We start from the raw sequence: 26799 nt of genomic DNA, 5'->3' as shown, positions 1-26799 counted from the left end.
TGTTCAGTGAGTGTTTAGGATCTGGAATACACTGTCTGAGAGTGTGGTGGAGGCAGGTTCAGTGAGTGTTTTATGATCTGGAATACACTGTCTGAGAGTGTGGTGGAGGCAGGTTCAGTGAGTGTTTAGGATCTGGAATACACTGTCTGAGAGTGTGGTGGAGGCAGGTTCAGTGAGTGTTTATGATCTGGACTGCACTGTCTGAGAGTGTGGTGGAGGCAGGTTCAGTGAGTGTTTAGGATCTGGAATACACTGTCTGAGAGTGTGGTGGAGGCAGGTTCAGTGTGTGTTTAGGATCTGGAATACACTGTCTGAGAGTGTGGTGGAGGCAGGTTCAGTGAGTGTTTAGGATCTGGAATACACTGTCTGAGAGTGTGGTGGAGGCAGGTTCAGTGAGTGTTTAGGATCTGGAATACACTGTCTGAGAGTGTGGTGGAGGCAGGTTCAGTGAGTGTTTAGGATCTGGAATACACTGTCTGAGAGTGTGGTGGAGGCAGGTTCAGTGAGTGTTTATGATCTGGACTGCACTGTCTGAGAGTGTGGTGGAGGCAGGTTCAGTGAGTGTTTAGGATCTGGAATACACTGTCTGAGAGTGTGGTGGAGGCAGGTTCAGTGAGTGTTTAGGATCTGGAATACACTGTCTGAGAGTGTGGTGGAGGCAGGTTCAGTGAGTGTTTAGGATCTGGAATACACTGTCTGAGAGTGTGGTGGAGGCAGGTTCAGTGAGTGTTTAGGATCTGGAATACACTGTCTGAGAGTGTGGTGGAGGCAGGTTCGATCGAGTCATTCAAGAGGGAATTGGATTGTTATCTGAAAAAGGAAGAATCTGCAGGGTGACGGGGAGAAGCTGGAGGACTCGCACTGGGTAAATTGTTGTTCGGAGAGCCAGCACAGACTGTACGGGCCGAATGGCCTCATTCCGTTCCGTGACGACTCTGCCTTTAGCATCGCATCAATTCATGAGGCTTGAATGTCCATGTTAAGTATGATGTGGGTCTCAGCAGACACGGGCCCCCCCAGCGACTGGCAGCAATGTGAAAGTGGCGAGGCGGGTTGTGGGGGGCGAAGGCGCAATGGCGGCCAAAATGACCCAGCATGCACGGCGGCCGCGAACACGCCCCGGGCGGCTAGCGGGCTTTGTTGAGAAGGGCAGGGCGCAGGCGCTCGGAGTCCCCGCCCCCTCATCCCTGGCTCCGCCTCCTGCCCCTCCTCCTCCCCCTCCCCCCAGCGAATGCCTGGGTCGGAGGCCGGAATCTGGCATCTTTTTTCAATCTGTCAGTCTGCTCCTCTTGATTGTGTGGTGGCGGCGGCGGCGGAAGAGAGACAGAGAGAGGAGGCCGCGGCCTACACACACATCGCAGCATCAGGCAGCAGGCTAATGCATCAAGTGGAGATGGAGAGTGGGAGCAGGGAGGCCCCGAGGCCGCCAGCGCCACCGCCACCGCCCAGAGTGTGAGTAAAGCCGAGGCCAGAGGCTGCACCTTCTCCCTGGCTCTTCAATCAGCAGCCATCAACTCAGTCAACTTCATAGAGAATATAAACCCAGAGAGAGAGGGTGTATTATAGATTATAAACCCAGAGAGAGAGGGTGTATTATAGATTATAAACCCAGAGAGAGAGGGTGTATTATAGATTATAAACCCAGACAGAGAGGGTGTATTATAGATTATAAACCCAGAGAGAGAGGGTGTATTATAGATTATAAACCCAGAGAGAGAGGGTGTATTATAGATTATAAACCCAGAGAGAGAGGGTGTATTATAGATTATAAACCCAGAGAGAGAGGGTGTATTATAGATTATAAACCCAGAGAGAGAGGGTGTATTATAGAATATAAACCCAGAGAGAGAGGGTGTATTATAGAATATAAACCCAGAGAGAGAGGGTGTATTATAGATTATAAACCCAGAGAGAGAGGGTGTATTATAGATTATAAACCCAGAGAGAGAGGGTGTATTATAGATTATAAACCCAGAGAGAGAGGGTGTATTATAGATTATAAACCCAGAGAGAGAGGGTGTATTATAGATTATAAACCCAGAGAGAGAGGGTGTATTATAGATTATAAACCCAGAGAGAGAGGGTGTATTATAGATTATAAACCCAGAGAGAGAGGGTGTATTATAGATTATAAACCCAGAGAGAGAGGGTGTATTATAGAATATAAACCCAGAGAGAGAGGGTGTATTATAGATTATAAACCCAGAGAGAGAGGGTGTATTATAGAATATAAACCCAGAGAGAGAGGGTGTATTATAGATTATAAACCCAGAGAGAGAGGGTGTATTATAGATTATAAACCCAGAGAGAGAGGGTGTATTATAGATTATAAACCCAGAGAGAGAGGGTGTATTATAGATTATAAACCCAGAGAGAGAGGGTGTATTATAGATTATAAACCCAGAGAGAGAGGGTGTATTATAGAATATAAACCCAGAGAGAGAGGGTGTATTATAGAATATAAACCCAGAGAGAGAGGGTGTATTATAGATTATAAACCCAGAGAGAGAGGGTGTATTATAGATTATAAACCCAGAGAGAGAGGGTGTATTATAGATTATAAACCCAGAGAGAGAGGGTGTATTATAGATTATAAACCCAGAGAGAGAGGGTGTATTATAGATTATAAACCCAGAGAGAGAGGGTGTATTATAGATTATAAACCCAGAGAGAGAGGGTGTATTATAGATTATAAACCCAGAGAGAGAGGGTGTATTATAGAATATAAACCCAGAGAGAGAGGGTGTATTATAGATTATAAACCCAGAGAGAGAGGGTGTATTATAGATTATAAACCCAGAGAGAGAGGGTGTATTATAGATTATAAACCCAGAGAGAGAGGGTGTATTATAGATTATAAACCCAGAGAGAGAGGGTGTATTATAGATTATAAACCCAGAGAGAGAGGGTGTATTATAGATTATAAACCCAGAGAGAGAGGGTGTATTATAGATTATAAACCCAGAGAGAGAGGGTGTATTATAGATTATAAACCCAGAGAGAGAGGGTGTATTATAGATTATAAACCCAGAGAGAGAGGGTGTATTATAGATTATAAACCCAGAGAGAGAGGGTGTATTATAGATTATAAACCCAGAGAGAGAGGGTGTATTATAGATTATAAACCCAGAGAGAGAGGGTGTATTATAGATTATAAACCCAGAGAGAGAGGGTGTATTATAGATTATAAACCCAGAGAGAGAGGGTGTATTATAGATTATAAACCCAGAGAGAGAGGGTGTATTATAGATTATAAACCCAGAGAGAGAGGGTGTATTATAGATTATAAACCCAGAGAGAGAGGGTGTATTATAGATTATAAACCCAGAGAGAGAGGGTGTATTATAGATTATAAACCCAGAGAGAGAGGGTGTATTATAGATTATAAACCCAGAGAGAGAGGGTGTATTATAGATTATAAACCCAGAGAGAGAGGGTGTATTATAGATTATAAACCCAGAGAGAGAGGGTGTATTATAGATTATAAACCCAGAGAGAGAGGGTGTATTATAGATTATAAACCCAGAGAGAGAGGGTGTATTATAGATTATAAACCCAGAGAGAGAGGGTGTATTATAGATTATAAACCCAGAGAGAGAGGGTGTATTATCGATTATAAACCCAGAGAGAGAGGGTGTATTATCGATTATAAACCCAGAGAGAGAGGGTGTATTATCGATTATAAACCCAGAGAGAGAGGGTGTATTATAGATTATAAACCCAGAGAGAGAGGGTGTATTATAGATTATAAACCCAGAGAGAGAGGGTGTATTATAGATTATAAACCCAGAGAGAGAGGGTGTATTATAGATTATAAACCCAGAGAGAGAGGGTGTATTATAGATTATAAACCCAGAGAGAGAGGGTGTATTATAGATTATAAACCCAGAGAGAGAGGGTGTATTATAGATTATAAACCCAGAGAGAGAGGGTGTATTATAGATTATAAACCCAGAGAGAGAGGGTGTATTATAGATTATAAACCCAGAGAGAGAGGGTGTATTATAGATTATAAACCCAGAGAGAGAGGGTGTATTATAGATTATAAACCCAGAGAGAGAGGGTGTATTATAGATTATAAACCCAGAGAGAGAGGGTGTATTATAGATTATAAACCCAGAGAGAGAGGGTGTATTATAGATTATAAACCCAGAGAGAGAGGGTGTATTATAGATTATAAACCCAGAGAGAGAGGGTGTATTATAGATTATAAACCCAGAGAGAGAGGGTGTATTATAGATTATAAACCCAGAGAGAGAGGGTGTATTATAGATTATAAACCCAGAGAGAGAGGGTGTATTATAGATTATAAACCCAGAGAGAGAGGGTGTATTATAGATTATAAACCCAGAGAGAGAGGGTGTATTATAGATTATAAACCCAGAGAGAGAGGGTGTATTATAGATTATAAACCCAGAGAGAGAGGGTGTATTATAGATTATAAACCCAGAGAGAGAGGGTGTATTATAGATTATAAACCCAGAGAGAGAGGGTGTATTATAGATTATAAACCCAGAGAGAGAGGGTGTATTATAGATTATAAACCCAGAGAGAGAGGGTGTATTATAGATTATAAACCCAGAGAGAGAGGGTGTATTATAGATTATAAACCCAGAGAGAGAGGGTGTATTATAGATTATAAACCCAGAGAGAGAGGGTGTATTATAGATTATAAACCCAGAGAGAGAGGGTGTATTATAGATTATAAACCCAGAGAGAGAGGGTGTATTATAGATTATAAACCCAGAGAGAGAGGGTGTATTATAGATTATAAACCCAGAGAGAGAGGGTGTATTATAGATTATAAACCCAGAGAGAGAGGGTGTATTATAGATTATAAACCCAGAGAGAGAGGGTGTATTATAGATTATAAACCCAGAGAGAGAGGGTGTATTATAGATTATAAACCCAGAGAGAGAGGGTGTATTATAGATTATAAACCCAGAGAGAGAGGGTGTATTATAGATTATAAACCCAGAGAGAGAGGGTGTATTATAGATTATAAACCCAGAGAGAGAGGGTGTATTATAGATTATAAACCCAGAGAGAGAGGGTGTATTATAGATTATAAACCCAGAGAGAGAGGGTGTATTATAGATTATAAACCCAGAGAGAGAGGGTGTATTATCGATTATAAACCCAGAGAGAGAGGGTGTATTATCGATTATAAACCCAGAGAGAGAGGGTGTATTATCGATTATAAACCCAGAGAGAGAGGGTGTATTATCGATTATAAACCCAGAGAGAGAGGGTGTATTATCGATTATAAACCCAGAGAGAGAGGGTGTATTATAGATTATAAACCCAGAGAGAGAGGGTGTATTATAGATTATAAACCCAGAGAGAGAGGGTGTATTATAGATTATAAACCCAGAGAGAGAGGGTGTATTAGATTATAACCCAGAGAGAGAGGGTGTATTATAGATTATAACCCAGAGAGAGAGGGTGTATTATAGATTATAAACCCAGAGAGAGAGGGTGTATTATAGATTATAAACCCAGAGAGAGAGGGTGTATTATAGATTATAAACCCAGAGAGAGAGGGTGTATTATAGATTATAAACCCAGAGAGAGAGGGTGTATTATAGATTATAAACCCAGAGAGAGAGGGTGTATTATAGATTATAAACCCAGAGAGAGAGGGTGTATTATAGAATATAAACCCAGAGAGAGAGGGTGTATTATAGATTATAAACCCAGAGAGAGAGGGTGTATTATAGATTATAAACCCAGAGAGAGAGGGTGTATTATAGATTATAAACCCAGAGAGAGAGGGTGTATTATAGATTATAAACCCAGAGAGAGAGGGTGTATTATAGATTATAAACCCAGAGAGAGAGGGTGTATTATAGATTATAAACCCAGAGAGAGAGGGTGTATTATAGATTATAAACCCAGAGAGAGAGGTGTATTAACCAGAGAGAGGGTGTATTATAGATATAACCCAGAGAGAGAGGGTGTATTAAACCGAGGAGGGTGTTATAGATATAACCCAGAGAGAGAGGGTGTATTATAGATTATAAACCCAGAGAGAGAGGGTGTATTATAGATTATAAACCCAGAGAGAGAGGGTGTATTATAGATTATAAACCCAGAGAGAGAGGGTGTATTATAGATTATAAACCCAGAGAGAGAGGGTGTATTATAGATTATAAACCCAGAGAGAGAGGGTGTATTATAGATTATAAACCCAGAGAGAGAGGGTGTATATAGATTATAAACCCAGAGAGAGAGGGTGTATTATAGATTATAAACCCAGAGAGAGAGGGTGTATTATAGATTAAACCCAGAGAGAGAGGTGTATTATAGATTATAAACCCAGAGAGAGAGGGTGTATTATAGATTATAAACCCAGAGAGAGAGGGTGTATTATAGATTATAAACCCAGAGAGAGAGGGTGTATTATAGATTATAAACCCAGAGAGAGAGGGTGTATTATAGATTATAAACCCAGAGAGAGAGGGTGTATTATAGATTATAAACCCAGAGAGAGAGGGTGTATTATAGATTATAAACCCAGAGAGAGAGGGTGTATTATAGATTATAAACCCAGAGAGAGGGATTAACCAGAGAGAGAGGGTGTATTATAGATTATAAACCCAGAGAGAGAGGGTGTATTATAGATTATAAACCCAGAGAGAGAGGGTGTATTATAGATTATAAACCCAGAGAGAGAGGGTGTATTATAGATTATAAACCCAGAGAGAGAGGGTGTATTATAGATTATAAACCCAGAGAGAGAGGGTGTATTATAGATTATAAACCCAGAGAGAGAGGGTGTATTATAGATTATAAACCCAGAGAGAGAGGGTGTATTATAGATTATAAACCCAGAGAGAGAGGGTGTATTATAGATTATAAACCCAGAGAGAGAGGGTGTATTATAGATTATAAACCCAGAGAGAGAGGGTGTATTATAGATTATAAACCCAGAGAGAGAGGGTGTATTATAGAATATAAACCCAGAGAGAGAGGGTGTATTATAGATTATAAACCCAGAGAGAGAGGGTGTATTATAGATTATAAACCCAGAGAGAGAGGGTGTATTATAGATTATAAACCCAGAGAGAGAGGGTGTATTATAGATTATAAACCCAGAGAGAGAGGGTGTATTATAGATTATAAACCCAGAGAGAGAGGGTGTATTATAGATTATAAACCCAGAGAGAGAGGGTGTATTATAGATTATAAACCCAGAGAGAGAGGGTGTATTATAGATTATAAACCCAGAGAGAGAGGGTGTATTATAGATTATAAACCCAGAGAGAGAGGGTGTATTATAGATTATAAACCCAGAGAGAGAGGGTGTATTATAGATTATAAACCCAGAGAGAGAGGGTGTATTATAGATTATAAACCCAGAGAGAGAGGGTGTATTATAGATTATAAACCCAGAGAGAGAGGGTGTATTATAGATTATAAACCCAGAGAGAGAGGGTGTATTATAGATTATAAACCCAGAGAGAGAGGGTGTATTATAGATTATAAACCCAGAGAGAGAGGGTGTATTATAGATTATAAACCCAGAGAGAGAGGGTGTATTATAGATTATAAACCCAGAGAGAGAGGGTGTATTATAGATTATAAACCCAGAGAGAGAGGGTGTATTATAGATTATAAACCCAGAGAGAGGGTGTATTATAGATTATAAACCCAGAGAGAGAGGGTGTATTATAGAATATAAACCCAGAGAGAGAGGGTGTATTATAGAATATAAACCCAGAGAGAGAGGGTGTATTATAGATTATAAACCCAGAGAGAGAGGGTGTATTATAGATTATAAACCCAGAGAGAGAGGGTGTATTATAGATTATAAACCCAGAGAGAGAGGGTGTATTATAGATTATAAGCCCAGAGAGAGAGGGTGTATTATAGAATATAAACCCAGAGAGAGAGGGTGTATTATAGAATATAAACCCAGAGAGAGAGGGTGTATTATAGAATATAAACCCAGAGAGAGAGGGTGTATTATAGATTATAAACCCAGAGAGAGAGGGTGTATTATAGAATATAAACCCAGAGAGAGAGGGTGTATTATAGAATATAAACCCAGAGAGAGAGGGTGTATTATAGAATATAAACCCAGAGAGAGAGGGTGTATTATAGAATATAAACCCAGAGAGAGAGGGTGTATTATAGATTATAAACCCAGAGAGAGAGGGTGTATTATCGAAGATAAACCCAGAGAGAGAGGGTGTATTATAGATTATAAACCCAGAGGGAGAGGGTGTATTATAGAATATAAACCCAGAGAGAGAGGGTGTATTATAGAATATAAACCCAGAGAGAGAGGGTGTATTATAGAATATAAACCCAGAGAGAGAGGGTGTATTATAGAATATAAACCCAGAGAGAGAGGGTGTATTATAGAATATAAACCCAGAGAGAGAGGGTGTATTATAGAATATAAACCCAGAGAGAGAGGGTGTAGTATAGAATATAAACCCAGAGAGAGAGGGTGTATTATAGATTAAAAACCCAGAGAGAGAGGGTGTATTATAGATTATAAACCCAGAGAGAGTGTGTATTATAGATTATAAACCCAGAGACAGTGTTTATTATAGATTATAAACCCCAGAGAGAGTGTTTATTATAGATTATAAACCCAGAGAGAGTGTTTATTATAGATTATAAACCCAGAGAGAGTGTTTATTATAGATTATAAACCCAGAGACAGTGTTTATTATAGATTATAAAACCCAGAGACAGTGTTTATTATGGATTATAAACCCAGAGACAATGTTTATTATAGATTATAAACCCCAGAGACAGTGTTTATTATAGATTATAAACCCCAGAGACAGTGTTTATTATGGATTATAAACTCCAGAGACAATGTTTATTATAGATTATAAACCCAGAGACAGTGTTTATTATAGATTATAAACCCCAGAGACAATGTTTATTATAGATTATAAACCCAGAGACAGTGTTTATTATAGATTATAAACCCCAGAGACAGGTTTATTATAGATTATAAACCCAGAGACAGTGTTTATTATAGATTATAAACCCCAGAGACAGTGTTTATTATAGATTATAAACCCCAGAGACAGTGTTTATTATAGATTATAAACCCAGAGACAGTGTTTATTATAGATTATAAACCCCAGAGACAGGTTTATTATAGATTATAAACCCAGAGACAGTGTTTATTATAGATTATAAACCCCAGAGACAGGATTTATTATAGATTATAAACCCCAGAGACAATTTTTATTATAGATTATAAACCCCAGAGACAGTGTTTATTATAGATTATAAACCCCAGAGACAATGTTTATTATAGATTATAAACCCCAGAGACAGTGTTTATTATAGATTATAAACCCCAGAGACAGGATTTATTATAGATTATAAACCCAGAGACAGTGTTTATTATAGATTATAAACCCCAGAGACAGGATTTATTATAGATTATAAACCCCAGAGACAGTATTTATTATAGATTATAAACCCCAGAGACAGTGTTTATTATAGATTATAAACCCCAGAGACAGTGTTTATTATAGATTATAAACCCCAGAGACAGTGTTTATTATGGATTATAAACCCCAGAGACAATGTTTATTATAGATTATAAACCCCAGAGACAGTGTTAATTTTTGATTATAAACCCCAGAGACAGTGTTTATTATGGATTATAAACCCCAGAGACACTGTTTATTATAGATTATAAACCCCAGAGACAGTGTTTATTATAGATTATAAACCCCAGAGACAGGATTTATTATAGATTATAAACCCAAGAGACAGTGTTTATTATGGATTATAAACCCCAGAGACAGTGTTTATTATAGATTATAAACCCCAGAGACAGTGTTTATTATAGATTATAAACCCCAGAGACAGTGTTTATTATAGATTATAAACCCCAGAGACAGTGTTTATTATAGATTATAAACCCCAGAGACAATGTTTATTATAGATTATAAACCCCAGAGACAATGTTTATTATAGATTATAAACCCCAGAGACAGTGTTTATTATGGATTATAAACCCCAGAGACAATGTTTATTATAGATTATAAACCCCAGAGACAGTGTTTATTATAGATTATAAACCCCAGAGACAGTGTTTATTATGGATTATAAACCCCAGAGACAATGTTTATTATAGATTATAAACCCCAGAGACAATGTTTATTATAGATTATAAACCCCAGAGACAGTGTTTATTATAGATTATAAACCCCAGAGACAGTGTTTATTATAGATTATAAACCCCAGAGACAATGTTTATTATAGATTATAAACCCCAGAGACAATGTTTATTATAGATTATAAACCCCAGAGACAGGATTTATTATAGATTATAAACCCCAGAGACAGTATTTATTATAGATTATAAACCCCAGAGACAGGATTTATTATAGATTATAAACCCCAGAGACAGTATTTATTATAGACTATAAACCCCAGAGACAGTGTTTATTATGGATTATAAACCCCAGAGACAATGTTTATTATAGATTATAAACCCCAGAGACAGTGTTTATTATAGATTATAAACCCCAGAGACAATGTTTATTATAGATTATAAACCCCAGAGACAGTGTTTATTATAGATTATAAACCCCAGAGACAGGATTTATTATAGATTATAAACCCCAGAGACAGGATTTATTATAGATTATAAACCCCAGAGACAGGATTTATTATAGATTATAAACCCCAGAGACAGTATTTATTATGGATTATAAACCCCAGAGACAGTGTTTATTATAGATTATAAACCCCAGAGACAGTGTTTATTATAGATTATAAACCCCAGAGACAGTGTTTATTATAGATTATAAACCCCAGAGACAGTGTTAATTTTTGATTATAAACCCCAGAGACAGTGTTTATTATGGATTATAAACCCCAGAGACACTGTTTATTATAGATTATAAACCCCAGAGAGAGAGGGTGTATTATAGATTATAAACCCAGAGAGAGAGGGTGTATTATAGAATATAAACCCAGAGAGAGAGGGTGTATTATAGATTATAAACCCAGAGAGAGAGAGGGTGTATTATAGATTATAAACCCAGAGAGAGAGGGTGTATTATAGATTATAAACCCAGAGAGAGAGGGTGTATTATCGATTATAAACCCAGAGAGAGAGGGTGTATTATAGATTATAAACCCAGAGAGAGAGGGTGTATTATCGAAGATAAACCCAGAGAGAGAGGGTGTATTATAGATTATAAACCCAGAGGGAGAGGGTGTATTATAGAATATAAACCCAGAGAGAGAGGGTGTATTATAGAATATAAACCCAGAGAGAGAGGGTGTATTATAGAATATAAACCCAGAGAGAGAGGGTGTATTATAGAATATAAACCCAGAGAGAGAGGGTGTATTATAGAATATAAACCCAGAGAGAGAGAGGGTGTATTATAGAATATAAACCCAGAGAGAGAGGGTGTATTATAGATTATAAACCCAGAGAGAGAGGGTGTATTATCGAAGATAAACCCAGAGAGAGAGGGTGTATTATAGATTATAAACCCAGAGGGAGAGGGTGTATTATAGAATATAAACCCAGAGAGAGAGGGTGTATTATAGAATATAAACCCAGAGAGAGAGGGTGTATTATAGAATATAAACCCAGAGAGAGAGGGTGTATTATAGAATATAAACCCAGAGAGAGAGGGTGTATTATAGAATATAAACCCAGAGAGAGAGGGTGTATTATAGAATATAAACCCAGAGAGAGAGGGTGTAGTATAGAATATAAACCCAGAGAGAGAGGGTGTATTATAGATTAAAAACCCAGAGAGAGAGGGTGTATTATAGATTATAAACCCCAGAGACAGTGTTTATTATAGATTATAAACCCCAGAGACAGTGTTTATTATAGATTATAAACCCCAGAGACAGTGTTTATTATAGATTATAAACCCCAGAGACAGTGTTTATTATAGATTATAAACCCAGAGACAGTGTTTATTATAGATTATAAACCCCAGAGACAGTGTTTATTATAGATTATAAACCCCAGAGACAGTGTTTATTATAGATTATAAACCCCAGAGACAGTGTTTATTATAGATTATAAAACCCAGAGACAGTGTTTATTATGGATTATAAACCCCAGAGACAATGTTTATTATAGATTATAAACCCCAGAGACAGTGTTTATTATAGATTATAAACCCCAGAGACAGTGTTTATTATGGATTATAAACTCCAGAGACAATGTTTATTATAGATTATAAACCCCAGAGACAGTGTTTATTATAGATTATAAACCCCAGAGACAATGTTTATTATAGATTATAAACCCCAGAGACAGTGTTTATTATAGATTATAAACCCCAGAGACAGGATTTATTATAGATTATAAACCCAGAGCCAGTGTTTATTATAGATTATAAACCCCAGAGACAGTGTTTATTATAGATTATAAACCCCAGAGACAGTGTTTATTATAGATTATAAACCCCAGAGACAGTGTTTATTATAGATTATAAACCCCAGAGACAGGATTTATTATAGATTATAAACCCAGAGACAGTGTTTATTATAGATTATAAACCCCAGAGACAGGATTTATTATAGATTATAAACCCCAGAGACAATGTTTATTATAGATTATAAACCCCAGAGACAGTGTTTATTATAGATTATAAACCCCAGAGACAATGTTTATTATAGATTATAAACCCCAGAGACAGTGTTTATTATAGATTATAAACCCCAGAGACAGGATTTATTATAGATTATAAACCCAGAGACAGTGTTTATTATAGATTATAAACCCCAGAGACAGGATTTATTATAGATTATAAACCCCAGAGACAGTATTTATTATAGATTATAAACCCCAGAGACAGTGTTTATTATAGATTATAAACCCCAGAGACAGTGTTTATTATAGATTATAAACCCCAGAGACAGTGTTTATTATGGATTATAAACCCCAGAGACAATGTTTATTATAGATTATAAACCCCAGAGACAGTGTTAATTTTTGATTATAAACCCCAGAGACAGTGTTTATTATGGATTATAAACCCCAGAGACACTGTTTATTATAGATTATAAACCCCAGAGACAGTGTTTATTATAGATTATAAACCCCAGAGACAGGATTTATTATAGATTATAAACCCAAGAGACAGTGTTTATTATGGATTATAAACCCCAGAGACAGTGTTTATTATAGATTATAAACCCCAGAGACAGTGTTTATTATAGATTATAAACCCCAGAGACAGTGTTTATTATAGATTATAAACCCAGAGACAGTGTTTATTATAGATTATAAACCCCAGAGACAATGTTTATTATAGATTATAAACCCCAGAGACAATGTTTATTATAGATTATAAACCCCAGAGACAGTGTTTATTATGGATTATAAACCCCAGAGACAATGTTTATTATAGATTATAAACCCCAGAGACAGTGTTTATTATAGATTATAAACCCCAGAGACAGTGTTTATTATGGATTATAAACCCCAGAGACAATGTTTATTATAGATTATAAACCCCAGAGACAATGTTTATTATAGATTATAAACCCCAGAGACAGTGTTTATTATAGATTATAAACCCCAGAGACAGTGTTTATTATAGATTATAAACCCCAGAGACAATGTTTATTATAGATTATAAACCCCAGAGACAATGTTTATTATAGATTATAAACCCCAGAGACAGGATTTATTATAGATTATAAACCCCAGAGACAGTATTTATTATAGATTATAAACCCCAGAGACAGGATTTATTATAGATTATAAACCCCAGAGACAGTATTTATTATAGATTATAAACCCCAGAGACAGTGTTTATTATAGATTATAAACCCCAGAGACAATGTTTATTATAGATTATAAACCCCAGAGACAGTGTTTATTATGGATTATAAACCCCAGAGACAGGATTTATTATAGATTATAAACCCCAGAGACAGTGTTTATTATAGATTATAAACCCCAGAGACAGTATTTATTATAGATTATAAACCCCAGAGACAGTATTTATTATAGACTATAAACCCCAGAGACAGTGTTTATTATGGATTATAAACCCCAGAGACAATGTTTATTATAGATTATAAACCCCAGAGACAGTGTTTATTATAGATTATAAACCCCAGAGACAATGTTTATTATAGATTATAAACCCCAGAGACAGTGTTTATTATAGATTATAAACCCCAGAGACAGGATTTATTATAGATTATAAACCCCAGAGACAGGATTTATTATAGATTATAAACCCCAGAGACAGGATTTATTATAGATTATAAACCCCAGAGACAGTGTTTATTATAGATTATAAACCCCAGAGACAGTGTTTATTATAGATTATAAACCCCAGAGACAGTGTTTATTATAGATTATAAACCCCAGAGACAGTGTTTATTATAGATTATAAACCCCAGAGACAGTGTTTATTATAGATTATAAACCCCAGAGACAGTGTTTATTATAGATTATAAACCCCAGAGACAGTGTTTATTATAGATTATAAACCCCAGAGACAGTGTTTATTATAGATTATAAACCCCAGAGACAGTGTTTATTATGGATTATAAACCCCAGAGACAGTGTTTATTATGGATTATAAACCCCAGAGACAATGTTTATTATAGATTATAAACCCCAGAGACAGTGTTTATTATAGATTATAAACCCCAGAGACAGTGTTTATTATAGATTATAAACCCCAGAGACAGTATTTATTATAGATTATAAACCCCAGAGACAGTATTTATTATAGATTATAAACCCCAGAGACAGTGTTTATTATAGATTATAAACCCCAGAGACAATGTTTATTATAGATTATAAACCCCAGAGACAGTGTTTATTATAGATTATAAACCCCAGAGACAGTGTTTATTATAGATTATAAACCCCAGAGACAGTGTTTATTATAGATTATAAACCCCAGAGACAATGTTTATTATAGATTATAAACCCCAGAGACAGTATTTATTATAGATTATAAACCCCAGAGACAATGTTTATTATAGATTATAAACCCCAGAGACAGTATTTATTATAGATTATAAACTCCAGAGACAGTGTTTATTATAGATTTCAACCCCAGAGACAGTGTTTATTATAGATTATAAACCCCAGAGACAGGATTTATTATAGATTATAAACCCCAGAGACAGTATTTATTATAGACTATAAACCCCAGAGACAGTGTTTATTATGGATTATAAACCCCAGAGACAATGTTTATTATAGATTATAAACCCCAGAGACAGTGTTTATTATAGATTATAAACCCCAGAGACAATGTTTATTATAGATTATAAACCCCAGAGACAGTGTTTATTATAGATTATAAACCCCAGAGACAGGATTTATTATAGATTATAAACCCCAGAGACAGGATTTATTATAGATTATAAACCCCAGAGACAGTATTTATTATAGATTATAAACCCCAGAGACAGTGTTTATTATAGATTATAAACCCCAGAGACAGTGTTTATTATAGATTATAAACCCCAGAGACAGTGTTTATTATAGATTATAAACCCCAGAGACAGTGTTTATTATAGATTATAAACCCCAGAGACAGTGTTTATTATGGATTATAAACCCCAGAGACAATGTTTATTATAGATTATAAACCCCAGAGACAGTGTTTATTATAGATTATAAACCCCAGAGACAGTGTTTATTATAGATTATAAACCCCAGAGACAGTATTTATTATAGATTATAAACCCCAGAGACAGTGTTTATTATAGATTATAAACCCCAGAGACAATGTTTATTATAGATTATAAACCCCAGAGACAGTGTTTATTATAGATTATAAACCCCAGAGACAGGATTTATTATAGATTATAAACCCCAGAGACAGGATTTATTATAGATTATAAACCCCAGAGACAGTATTTATTATAGATTATAAACCCCAGAGACAGTGTTTATTATAGATTATAAACCCCAGAGACAGTGTTTATTATAGATTATAAACCCCAGAGACAGTGTTTATTATAGATTATAAACCCCAGAGACAGTGTTTATTATAGATTATAAACCCCAGAGACAGTGTTTATTATGGATTATAAACCCCAGAGACAATGTTTATTATAGATTATAAACCCCAGAGACAGTGTTTATTATAGATTATAAACCCCAGAGACAGTGTTTATTATAGATTATAAACCCCAGAGACAGTATTTATTATAGATTATAAACCCCAGAGACAGTATTTATTATAGATTATAAACCCCAGAGACAGTGTTTATTATAGATTATAAACCCCAGAGACAATGTTTATTATAGATTATAAACCCCAGAGACAGTATTTATTATAGATTATAAACCCCAGAGACAGTGTTTATTATAGATTATAAACCCCAGAGACAGTGTTTATTATAGATTATAAACCCCAGAGACAATGTTTATTATAGATTATAAACCCCAGAGACAATGTTTATTATAGATTATAAACCCCAGAGACAGTATTTATTATAGATTATAAACCCCAGAGACAGTGTTTATTATAGATTATAAACCCCAGAGACAATGTTTATTATAGATTATAAACCCCAGAGACAATGTTTATTATAGATTATAAACCCCAGAGACAGTATTTATTATAGATTATAAACTCCAGACACAGTATTTATTATAGATTATAAACCCCAGAGACAGTGTTTATTATAGATTATAAACCCCAGAGACAGGATTTATTATAGATTATAAACCTCAGAGACAGTGTTTATTATAGATTATAAACCCCAGAGACAGTTTTTATTATAGATTATAAACCCCAGAGACAGGATTTATTATTGATTATAAACCCCAGAGACAGGATTTATTATAGATTATAAACCCCAGAGACAGGATTTATTATAGATTATAAACCCCAGAGACAGTGTTTATTATAGATTATAAACCCCAGAGACAGGATATATTATAGATTATAAACCCCAGAGACAGTGTTTATTATAGATTATAAACCCCAGAGACAGTGTTTATTATAGATTATAAACCCCAGAGACAGGATTTATTATAGATTATAAACCCCAGAGACAGTGTTTATTATAGATTATAAACCCCAGAGACAGTGTTTATTATAGATTATAAACCCCAGAGACAGTGTTTATTATAGATTATAAACCCCAGAGACAGTTTTTATTATAGATTATAAACCCCAGAGACAGGATTTATTATAGATTATAAACCCCAGAGACAGTGTTTATTATAGATTATAAACCCCAGAGACAGTGTTTATTATAGATTATAAACCCCAGCCACAGGATTTATTATAGATTATAAACCCCAGAGACAGGATTTATTATCGATTATAAACCCAGAGACAGTGTTTATTATAGATTATAAACCCCAGAGACAGGATTTATTATAGATTATAAACCCCAGAGACAGTGTTTATTATAGATTATAAACCCCAGAGACAGTATTTATTATAGATTATAAACCCCAGAGACAGTGTTTATTATAGATTATAAACCCAGAGACAGTGTTTATTATAGATTATAAACCCCAGAGACAGTGTTTATTATAGATTATAAACCCCAGAGACAGTATTTATTATAGATTATAAACCCCAGAGACAGTGTTTATTATAGATTATAAACCCAGAGACAGTGTTTATTATAGATTATAAACCCCAGAGACAGTGTTTATTATAGATTATAAACCCCAGAGACAGTATTTATTATAGATTATAAACCCCAGCCACAGGATTTATTATAGATTATAAACCCAGAGACAGTATTTATTATAGATTATAAACCCCAGAGACAGTATTTATTATAGATTATAAACCCCAGAGACAGTGTTTATTATAGATTATAAACCCCAGAGACAGTGTTTATTATAGATTATAAACCCCAGAGACAGTATTTATTATAGATTATAAACCCCAGAGACAGTATTTATTATAGATTATAAACCCCAGAGACAGTGTTTATTATAGATTATAAACCCCAGAGACAATGTTTATTATAGATTATAAACCCCAGAGACAGGATTTATTATAGATTATAAACCCCAGAGACAGTGTTTATTATAGATTATAAACCCAGAGACAGTGTTTATTATAGATTATAAACCCCAGAGACAGTATTTATTATAGATTATAAACCCCAGAGACAGTGTTTATTATAGATTATAAACCCCAGAGACAGTGTTTATTATAGATTATAAACCCCAGAGACAATGTTTATTATAGATTATAAACCCCAGAGACAGGATTTATTATAGATTATAAACCCCAGAGACAGTGTTTATTATAGATTATAAACCCCAGAGACAATGTTTATTATAGATTATAAACCCCAGAGACAGGATTTATTATAGATTATAAACCTCAGAGACAGTATTTATTATAGATTATAAACCTCAGAGACAGTGTTTATTATAGATTATAAACCCCAGAGACAATGTTTATTATAGATTATAAACCCCAAAGACAGTGTTTATTATAGATTATAAACCCCAGAGACAGTATTTATTATAGATTATAAACCCCAGAGACAGTGTTTATTATAGATTATAAACCCCAGAGACAGTATTTATTATTGATTATAAACCCCAGAGACAGTGTTTATTATAGATTATAAACCCCAGCGACAGGATTTATTATAGATTATAAACCCCAGAGACAGGATTTATTATAGATTATAAACCCCAGAGACAGGATTTATTATAGATTATAAACCCCAGAGACAGTATTTATTATAGATTATAAACCCCAGAGACAGTATTTATTATAGATTATAAACCCCAGAGACAGTATTTATTATAGATTATAATCCCCAGAGACAGGATTTATTATAGATTATAAACCCCAGAGACAGTGTTTATTATAGATTATAAACCCCAGAGACAGGATTTATTATAGATTATAAACCCCAGAGACAGTATTTATTATAGATTATAAACCTCAGAGACAGTGTTTATTATAGATTATAAACCCCAGAGACAATGTTTATTATAGATTATAAACCCCAAAGACAGTGTTTATTATAGATTATAAACCCCAGAGACAGTATTTATTATAGATTATAAACCCCAGAGACAGTGTTTATTATAGATTATAAACCCCAGAGACAGTATTTATTATAGATTATAATCCCCAGAGACAGGATTTATTATTGATTATAAACCCCAGAGACAGTGTTTATTATAGATTATAAACCCCAGCGACAGGATTTATTATAGATTATAAACCCCAGAGACAGGATTTATTATAGATTATAAACCCCAGAGACAGGATTTATTATAGATTATAAACCCCAGAGACAGTATTTATTATAGATTATAAACCCCAGAGACAGTATTTATTATAGATTATAAACCCCAGAGACAGTATTTATTATAGATTATAATCCCCAGAGACAGGATTTATTATTGATTATAAACCCCAGAGACAGTGTTTATTATAGATTATAAACCCCAGAGACAGGATTTATTATAGATTATAAACCCCAGAGACAGGATTTATTATAGATTATAAACCCCAGAGACAGTGTTTATTATAGATTATAAACCCCAGAGACAGTGTTTATTATAGATTATAAACCCCAGAGACAGGATTTATTATAGATTATAAACCCCAGAGACAGTGTTTATTATAGATTATAAACCCCAGAGACAGTGTTTATTATAGATTATAAACCCCAGAGACAGTGTTTATTATAGATTATAAACCCCAGAGACAGGATTTATTATAGATGAGAAACCCAGAGACAGTGTTTATTATAGATTATAAACCCCAGAGACAGGATTTATTATAGATTATAAACCCCAGAGACAGTGTTTATTATAGATTATAAACCCAGAGACAGTGTTTATTATAGATTATAAACCCCAGAGACAGGATTTATTATAGATTATAAACCCCAGAGACAGTATTTATTATAGATTATAAACCCAGAGACAGTGTTTATTATAGATTATAAACCCCAGAGACAATGTTTATTATAGATTATAAACCCCAAAGACAGTGTTTATTATAGATTATAAACCCCAGAGACAGTATTTATTATAGATTATAAACCCAGAGACAGTGTTTATTATGGATTATAAACCCCAGAGACAGGATTTATTATAGATTATAAACCCAGAGACAGTGTTTATTATGGATTATAAACCCCAGAGACAGTGTTTATTATAGATTATAAACCCCAGAGACAGTGTTTATTATAGATTATAAACCCAGAGACAGTGTTTATTATGGATTATAAACCCCAGAGACAGGATTTATTATAGATTATAAACCCAGAGACAGTGTTTATTATGGATTATAAACCCCAGAGACAGTGTTTATTATAGATTATAAACCCCAGAGACAGTGTTTATTATAGATTATAAACCCCAAAGACAGTGTTTATTATAGATTATAAACCCCAGAGACAGGATTTATTATAGATTATAAACCCAGAGACAGTGTTTATTATGGATTATAAACCCCAGAGACAGTGTTTATTATAGATTATAAACCCCAGAGACAGTGTTTATTATAGATTATAAACCCCAGAGACAGTGTTTATTATAGATTATAAACCCCAGAGACAGTTTTTATTATAGATTATAAACCCCAGAGACAGTGTTTATTATAGATTATAAACCCCAGAGACAGTGTTTATTATAGATTATAAACCCCAGAGACAGTATTTATTATAGATTATAAACCCCAGAGACAGGATTTATTATAGATTATAAACCCCAGAGACAGTGTTTATTATAGATTATAAACCCCAGAGACAGGATTTATTGTAGATTATAAACCCCAGAGACAGTATTTATTGTAGATTATAAACCCCAGAGACAGTGTTTATTATAGATTATAAACCCCAGAGACAGTGTTTATTATAGATTATAAACCCCAGAGACAGTGTTTATTATAGATTATAAACCCCAGAGACAGTGTTTATTATAGATTATAAACCCCAGAGACAGGATTTATTATAGATTATAAACCCCAGAGACAGTGTTTATTATAGATTATAAACCCCAGAGATAGTATTTATTATAGATTATAAACCCCAGAGACAGGATTTATTATAGATTATAAACCCAGAGACAGTGTTTATTATAGATTATAAACACAGAGACAGTGTTTATTATAGATTATAAACCCAGAGACAGTGTTTATTATAGATTATAAACCCCAGAGACAGTGTTTATTATAGATTATAAACCCCAGAGACAGTGTTTATTATAGATTATAAACCCCAGAGACAGTGTTTATTATAGGTTATAAACCCAGAAACAGTATTTATTATAGATTATAAACCCCAGAGACAGGGTTTATTATAGATTATGAACCCCAGAGACAGTGTTTATTATCGATTATAAACCCAGAGACAGTGTTTATTATAGATTATAAACCCCAGAGACAGGATTTATTATAGATTATAAACCCCAGAGACAGTGTTTATTATAGATTATAAACCCCAGAGACAGGATTTATTATAGATTATAAACCCCAGAGACAGTGTTTATTATAGATTATAAACCCAGAGACAGTGTTTATTATAGATTATAAACACAGAGACAGTGTTTATTATAGATTATAAACCCAGAGACAGTGTTTATTATAGATTATAAACCCAGAGACAGTGTTTATTATAGATTAAAAACCCAGAGACAGTGTTTATTATAGATTATAAACCCCAGAGACAGTGTTTATTATAGATTATAAACCCCAGAGACAGGATTTATTATAGATTATAAACCCCAGAGACAGTGTTTATTATAGATTATAAACCCAGAGACAGTGTTTATTATAGATTATAAACCCCAGAGACAGGATTTATTATAGATTATAAACCCCAGAGACAGTGTTTATTATAGATTATAAACCCCAGAGACAGTATTTATTATAGATTATAAACCCCAGAGACAGTGTTTATTATAGATTATAAACCCCAGAGACAGGATTTATTACAGATTATAAACCCCAGAGACAGTGTTTATTATAGATTATAAACCCAGAGACAGTGTTTATTATAGATTATAAACCCCAGAGACAGGATTTATTATAGATTATAAACCCCAGAGACAGTGTTTATTATAGATTATAAACCCCAGAGACAGGATTTATTATAGATTATAAACCCCAGAGACAGTGTTTATTATAGATTATAAACCCCAGAGACAGGATTTATTATAGATTATAAACCCCAGAGACAGTGTTTATTATAGATTATAAACCCCAGAGACAGTGTTTATTATAGATTATAAACCCCAGAGACAGTGTTTATTATAGACTATAAACCCCAGAGACAGTGTTTATTATAGATTATAAACCCCAGAGACAGTGTTTATTATAGATTATAAACCCCAGAGACAGTGTTTATTATAGATTATAAACCCCAGAGACAGTGTTTATTATAGATTATAAACCCCAGAGACAGTGTTTATTATAGATAATAAACCCCAGAGACAGTGTTTATTATAGATTATAAACCCCAGAGACAGTGTTTATTATAGATTATAAACCCCAAAGACAGTATTTATTATAGATTATAAACCCAGAGACAGTATTTATTATAGATTATAAACCCCAAAGACAGTATTTATTATAGATTATAAACCCCAGAGACAGTGTTTATTATAGATTATAAACCCCAGAGACAGTGTTTATTATAGACTATAAACCCCAGAGACAGTGTTTATTATAGATTATAAACCCCAGAGACAGTGTTTATTATAGATTATAAACCCCAGAGACAGTGTTTATTATAGATTATAAACCCCAGAGACAGTGTTTATTATAGACTATAAACCCCAGAGACAGTGTTTATTATAGATTATAAACCCCAGAGACAGTGTTTATTATAGACTATAAACCCCAGAGACAGTGTTTATTATAGATTATAAACCCCAGAGACAGTGTTTATTATAGATTATAAACCCCAGAGACAGTGTTTATTATAGATTATAAACCCCAGAGACAGTGTTTATTATAGACTATAAACCCCAGAGACAGTGTTTATTATAGATTATAAACCCCAGAGAAAGTGTTTATTATAGATTATAAACCCCAGAGACAGTGTTTATTATAGACTATAAACCCCAGAGACAGTGTTTATTATAGATTATAAACCCCAGAGAAAGTGTTTATTATAGATTATAAACCCCAGAGACAGTGTTTATTATAGATTATAAACCCCAGAGACAGGATTTATTATAGATTATAAACCCAGAGACAGTGTTTATTATAGATTATAAACCCAGAGAGACAAGATTTGTACTTTATTAATAGAGGTAAAAGTAACGAGGTTATGCTGAATGTTTAAAATGACCGGTTATGCCCCAGCTGTATTCATTTCTGGGCAGCACTTTTGGGAAAGGTCATGGAGAGTGTGCAGCAGAAATTTATTAAAATGGTACCAGGGATGCCTTTTTAACAGCATTCCCAACTTGTTCTGCCACCTTTAAAGATCTGCCATAAATTTCCTGAATGGCAGAACAGTCTCGAGGGGGCCTGAATGAGCCTCCTCCTGTTCCTGTGTAACAATCTCGAAGGGGGCCTGAATGAGCCTCCTCCTGTTCCTGTGTAACAGTCTCGAGGGGGCCTGAATGGTCCTCCTCCTGTTCCTGTCTAACACTCGAGGGGGCCTGAATGGGCCTCCTCCTGTTCCTGTCTAACACTCGAGGGGGCCTGAATGGGCCTCCTCCTGTTCCTGTCTAACACTCGAGGGGGCCTGAATGGGCCTCCTCCTGTTCCTGTCTAACACTCGAGGGGGCCTGAATGGGCCTCCTCCTGTTCCTGTCTAACACTCGAGGGGGCCTGAATGGGCCTCCTCCTGTTCCTGTGTAACAGTCTCGAGGGGGCCTGAATGGTCCTCCTCCTGTTCCTGTCTAACACTCGAGGGGGCCTGAATGGGCCTCCTCCTGTTCCTGTCTAACACTCGAGGGGGCCTGAATGGTCCTCCTCCTGTTCCTGTCTAACACTCGAGGGGGCCTGAATGGTCCTCCTCCTGTTCCTGTCTAACACTCGAGGGGGCCTGAATGGTCCTCCTCCTGTTCCTGTCTAACACTCGAGGGGGCCTGAATGGTCCTCCTCCTGTTCCTGTCTAACACTCGAGGGGGCCTGAATGGTCCTCCTCCTGTTCTTGTGTAACACTCGAGGGGGCCTGAATGGGCCTCCTCCTGTTCCTGTGTAACAGTCTCGAGGGGGCCTGAATGGTCCTCCTCCTGTTCCTGTCTAACACTCGAGGGGGCCTGAATGGGCCTCCTCCTGTTCTTGTATGATAGTCTCGAGGGGGCCTGAATGGGCCTCCTCCTGTTCCTGTGTAACAGTCTCGAGGGGGCCTGAATGGGCCTCCTCCTGTTCTTGTATGATAGTCTCGAGGGGGCCTGAATGGGCCTCCTCCTGTTCCTGTGTAACAGTCTCGAGGGGGCCTGAATGGGCCTCCTCCTGTTCCTGTCTAACACTCGAGGGGGCCTGAATGGGCCTCCTCCTGTTCCTGTGTGATAGTCTCGAGGGGGCCTGAATGGGCCACCTCCTGTTCCTGTATGACAGTTTCGAGGGGGCCTGAATGGGCCTCCTCCTGTTCCTGTCTAACACTCGAGGGGGCCTGAATGGTCCTCCTCCTGTTCCTGTGTAACAGTCTCGAAGGGGCCTGAATGGGCCACCTCCTGTTCTTGTAGGACAGTTTCGAGGGGGCCTGAATGGGCCTCCTCCTGTTCCTGTGTGACAGTTTCGAGGGGGCCTGAATGGGCCTCCTCCTGTTCCTGTATGACAGTTTCGAGGGGGCCTGAATGGGCCTCCTCCTGTTCCTGTGTGACAGTTTCGAAGGGGCCTGAATGGGCCTCCTCCTGTTCCTGTGTAACACTCGAGGGGGCCTGAATGGGCCTCCTCCTGTTCCTGTGTGACAGTTTCGAGGGGGCCTGAATGGGCCTCCTCCTGTTCCTGTGTGACAGTTTCGAGGGGGCCTGAATGGGCCTCCTCCTGTTCCTGTGTGACAGTTTCGAAGGGGCCTGAATGGGCCTCCTCCTGTTCTTGTAGGACAGTTTCGAAGGGGCCTGAATGGGCCTCCTCCTGTTCTTGTAGGACAGTTTCGAGGGGGCCTGAATGGGCCTCCTCCTGTTCTTGTAGGACTGTCTCGGGGGGGGTGCTGAATGACCTTCTGTTCCGAAGATCACGGTTTCTTTACCTACTTCCTGTTTAATTTTCTAGCAAGGAGGAGGAATCGGAGAGCAAGACACTGGCAGAGAACCCGCGGGAGGCTGCAGTTTTCCCCGAGGAGGAGGAAGCGGCCATTCCTAGTGCGTCGCCATCGGAGATCCCTGCCTGCTGTGGGGAGGAAGGTCTGGGATCGCCCGTGGACTTCACGCATGAGACGAGTGCGGAGGAGGAGAAGCCCCCAGTGTGTACCCTGTGCCACCAGGTATTTGGCAGTGCCCAGGAGTTGGGGCATCACATGCGGGAGAGCCATGATCCCGAGAGCCTTCTGGTAGCCTCCCCATCTTTCCAGTGCCTGCTTTGTCAGAGAACCTTCTTCACCGCCTCGGAGCTGCGGGCCCACCGCCGCTCACACACCAAGGACCGGCTCTTCCAGTGCTCCGTCTGCAAGGAGGCCTTCAGCCAGGCGACAGACTTCTTCAGCCACCAGTGCCCGCATGGGGAGGACAAGCCCTGCCAGTGCAGCATCTGCCACAAAACCTTCCAACGTCTCTCCGCCTTCCTTGTCCACCAGTGCTCCCGCCCCCTCCAGAAGCCCTTCAAGTGTGATGTCTGCGGAAAGGGCTTCGCCCAGTCCTCCAAGCTGTCAGATCACCAGCGAACACACACTGGGGAGAGGCCTTTCAGGTGAGCAGGGGGAGGGGTGGCAGCATGTGAGGGCAAGACGGGGTGATGAAGTGGTAGGGCTGAGGCTGAAGGGTGGGTGGTGGCAGGGGTGAGATGGGAGAGGCGTGGAGGTGGGGGAGGGGCAAGGGGTGAGCAATGCAGTGGGTGGGAGGGACAGTGAGCAGTGTGGAGGGGGGGTAAGGGGAAGTGCTGGAGCCCAGTTGGGGTTGGGGGGGGAGTGGGGGGTAAGTGGCAGTGCGGGAAGAGTAAGGAGTGGTGCAGCGAGTGGTACAGGAGTGGTGGGGGGCGATGATGGGCGGTGCAGGGGAAGGCCAGGGAACAGGGTGGCACATAAGGAGCAATGCGGACAGTGGCAGGAACGGTGTTGAGGGGGCAAGGAATGGGGCAGTGTGGGAGGGGTGGGCAGTGGTGCAGTGGGGGGGTAAGGAGCGTTGTGGGAGGGGCAGGGAGCGGCACGGGAGGGTTGGGGGTCAGGCCTCCATGTTTGCTAATGATACAAAGATAGACTGTAGATGGAAGCATAAAATCACAAGGAGATTTTAATAGACTAAGTGGGCAAAACTGACAAATGGATTTCAATGTAGGTAAATGTGAGAACATCTACTTTTCACCTATAAAGGATAGAACGGGGCACTTTCTAAATGAGTTGCATAGGGTGTACAGCACAGAAACAGGCCATTCGGCCCAACGAGTCCATGCCAGCTTTTATGCTCCACTCGAGCTAGAGTCGAACTAAATAAGCAGAACCTCAAAAGTAATACTCTTTGGATTACTACCTGAGCCATGTGCAAATTGGCAAATGGTCAAACAGATCAGAGAGTTGAATGAATGGCTCAGAGAGTGGTGAGGCGGGGCACTGGCACCAGTACTGGGGAAAGAGGGAGCTGTTCAATTGGGACAGGATCTACTTAGACCGGGTTGGGGCCAGTGTCCTGGTGAATTGAAAAACAAAGCCTGTAGATAAGGCTTTAAACTAGAAAGGTAGGGTGGGGGGTTCAAGCGAGGGGATGTTTATATATCCACAGGGAAA

The 26799-nt window shown here is 37.2% G+C and overlaps 1 protein-coding gene across 1 annotated transcript; it reads left to right on the top strand.

Annotated features, from left to right (window-relative positions):
- The first annotated feature begins 1231 nt into the window (after positions 1-1231).
- LOC137365833 (zinc finger protein 774-like) lies at positions 1232-25773 on the top strand. The gene is made up of 2 exons (XM_068028073.1): positions 1232-1452; positions 25137-25773. The coding sequence occupies exons 1-2, from the start codon at positions 1232-1234 to the stop codon at positions 25771-25773; spliced, it is 858 nt and encodes a 285-aa protein (XP_067884174.1).
- Positions 25774-26799: the final 1026 nt, after the last annotated feature.

The sequence above is a fragment of the Heterodontus francisci genome, unplaced genomic scaffold, assembly GCF_036365525.1.
Source record: "Heterodontus francisci isolate sHetFra1 unplaced genomic scaffold, sHetFra1.hap1 HAP1_SCAFFOLD_2006, whole genome shotgun sequence".
Classification (NCBI taxonomy): domain Eukaryota; kingdom Metazoa; phylum Chordata; class Chondrichthyes; order Heterodontiformes; family Heterodontidae; genus Heterodontus; species Heterodontus francisci.
The sequence above is the reverse complement of the archived record's forward strand: the minus strand, read 5'-3'. Positions and strand labels throughout refer to the sequence as shown.

Coding starts and splice junctions, on each gene's coding strand:
- LOC137365833 (XM_068028073.1), top strand. CDS start 1,232: ATGCCTGGGTCGGAGGCCGGAATCTGGCATCTTTTTTCAATCTGTCAG. Junction 1,453..25,136: donor CCACCGCCACCGCCCAGAGT/GTGAGTAAAGCC, acceptor TTAATTTTCTAG/CAAGGAGGAGGAATCGGAGA.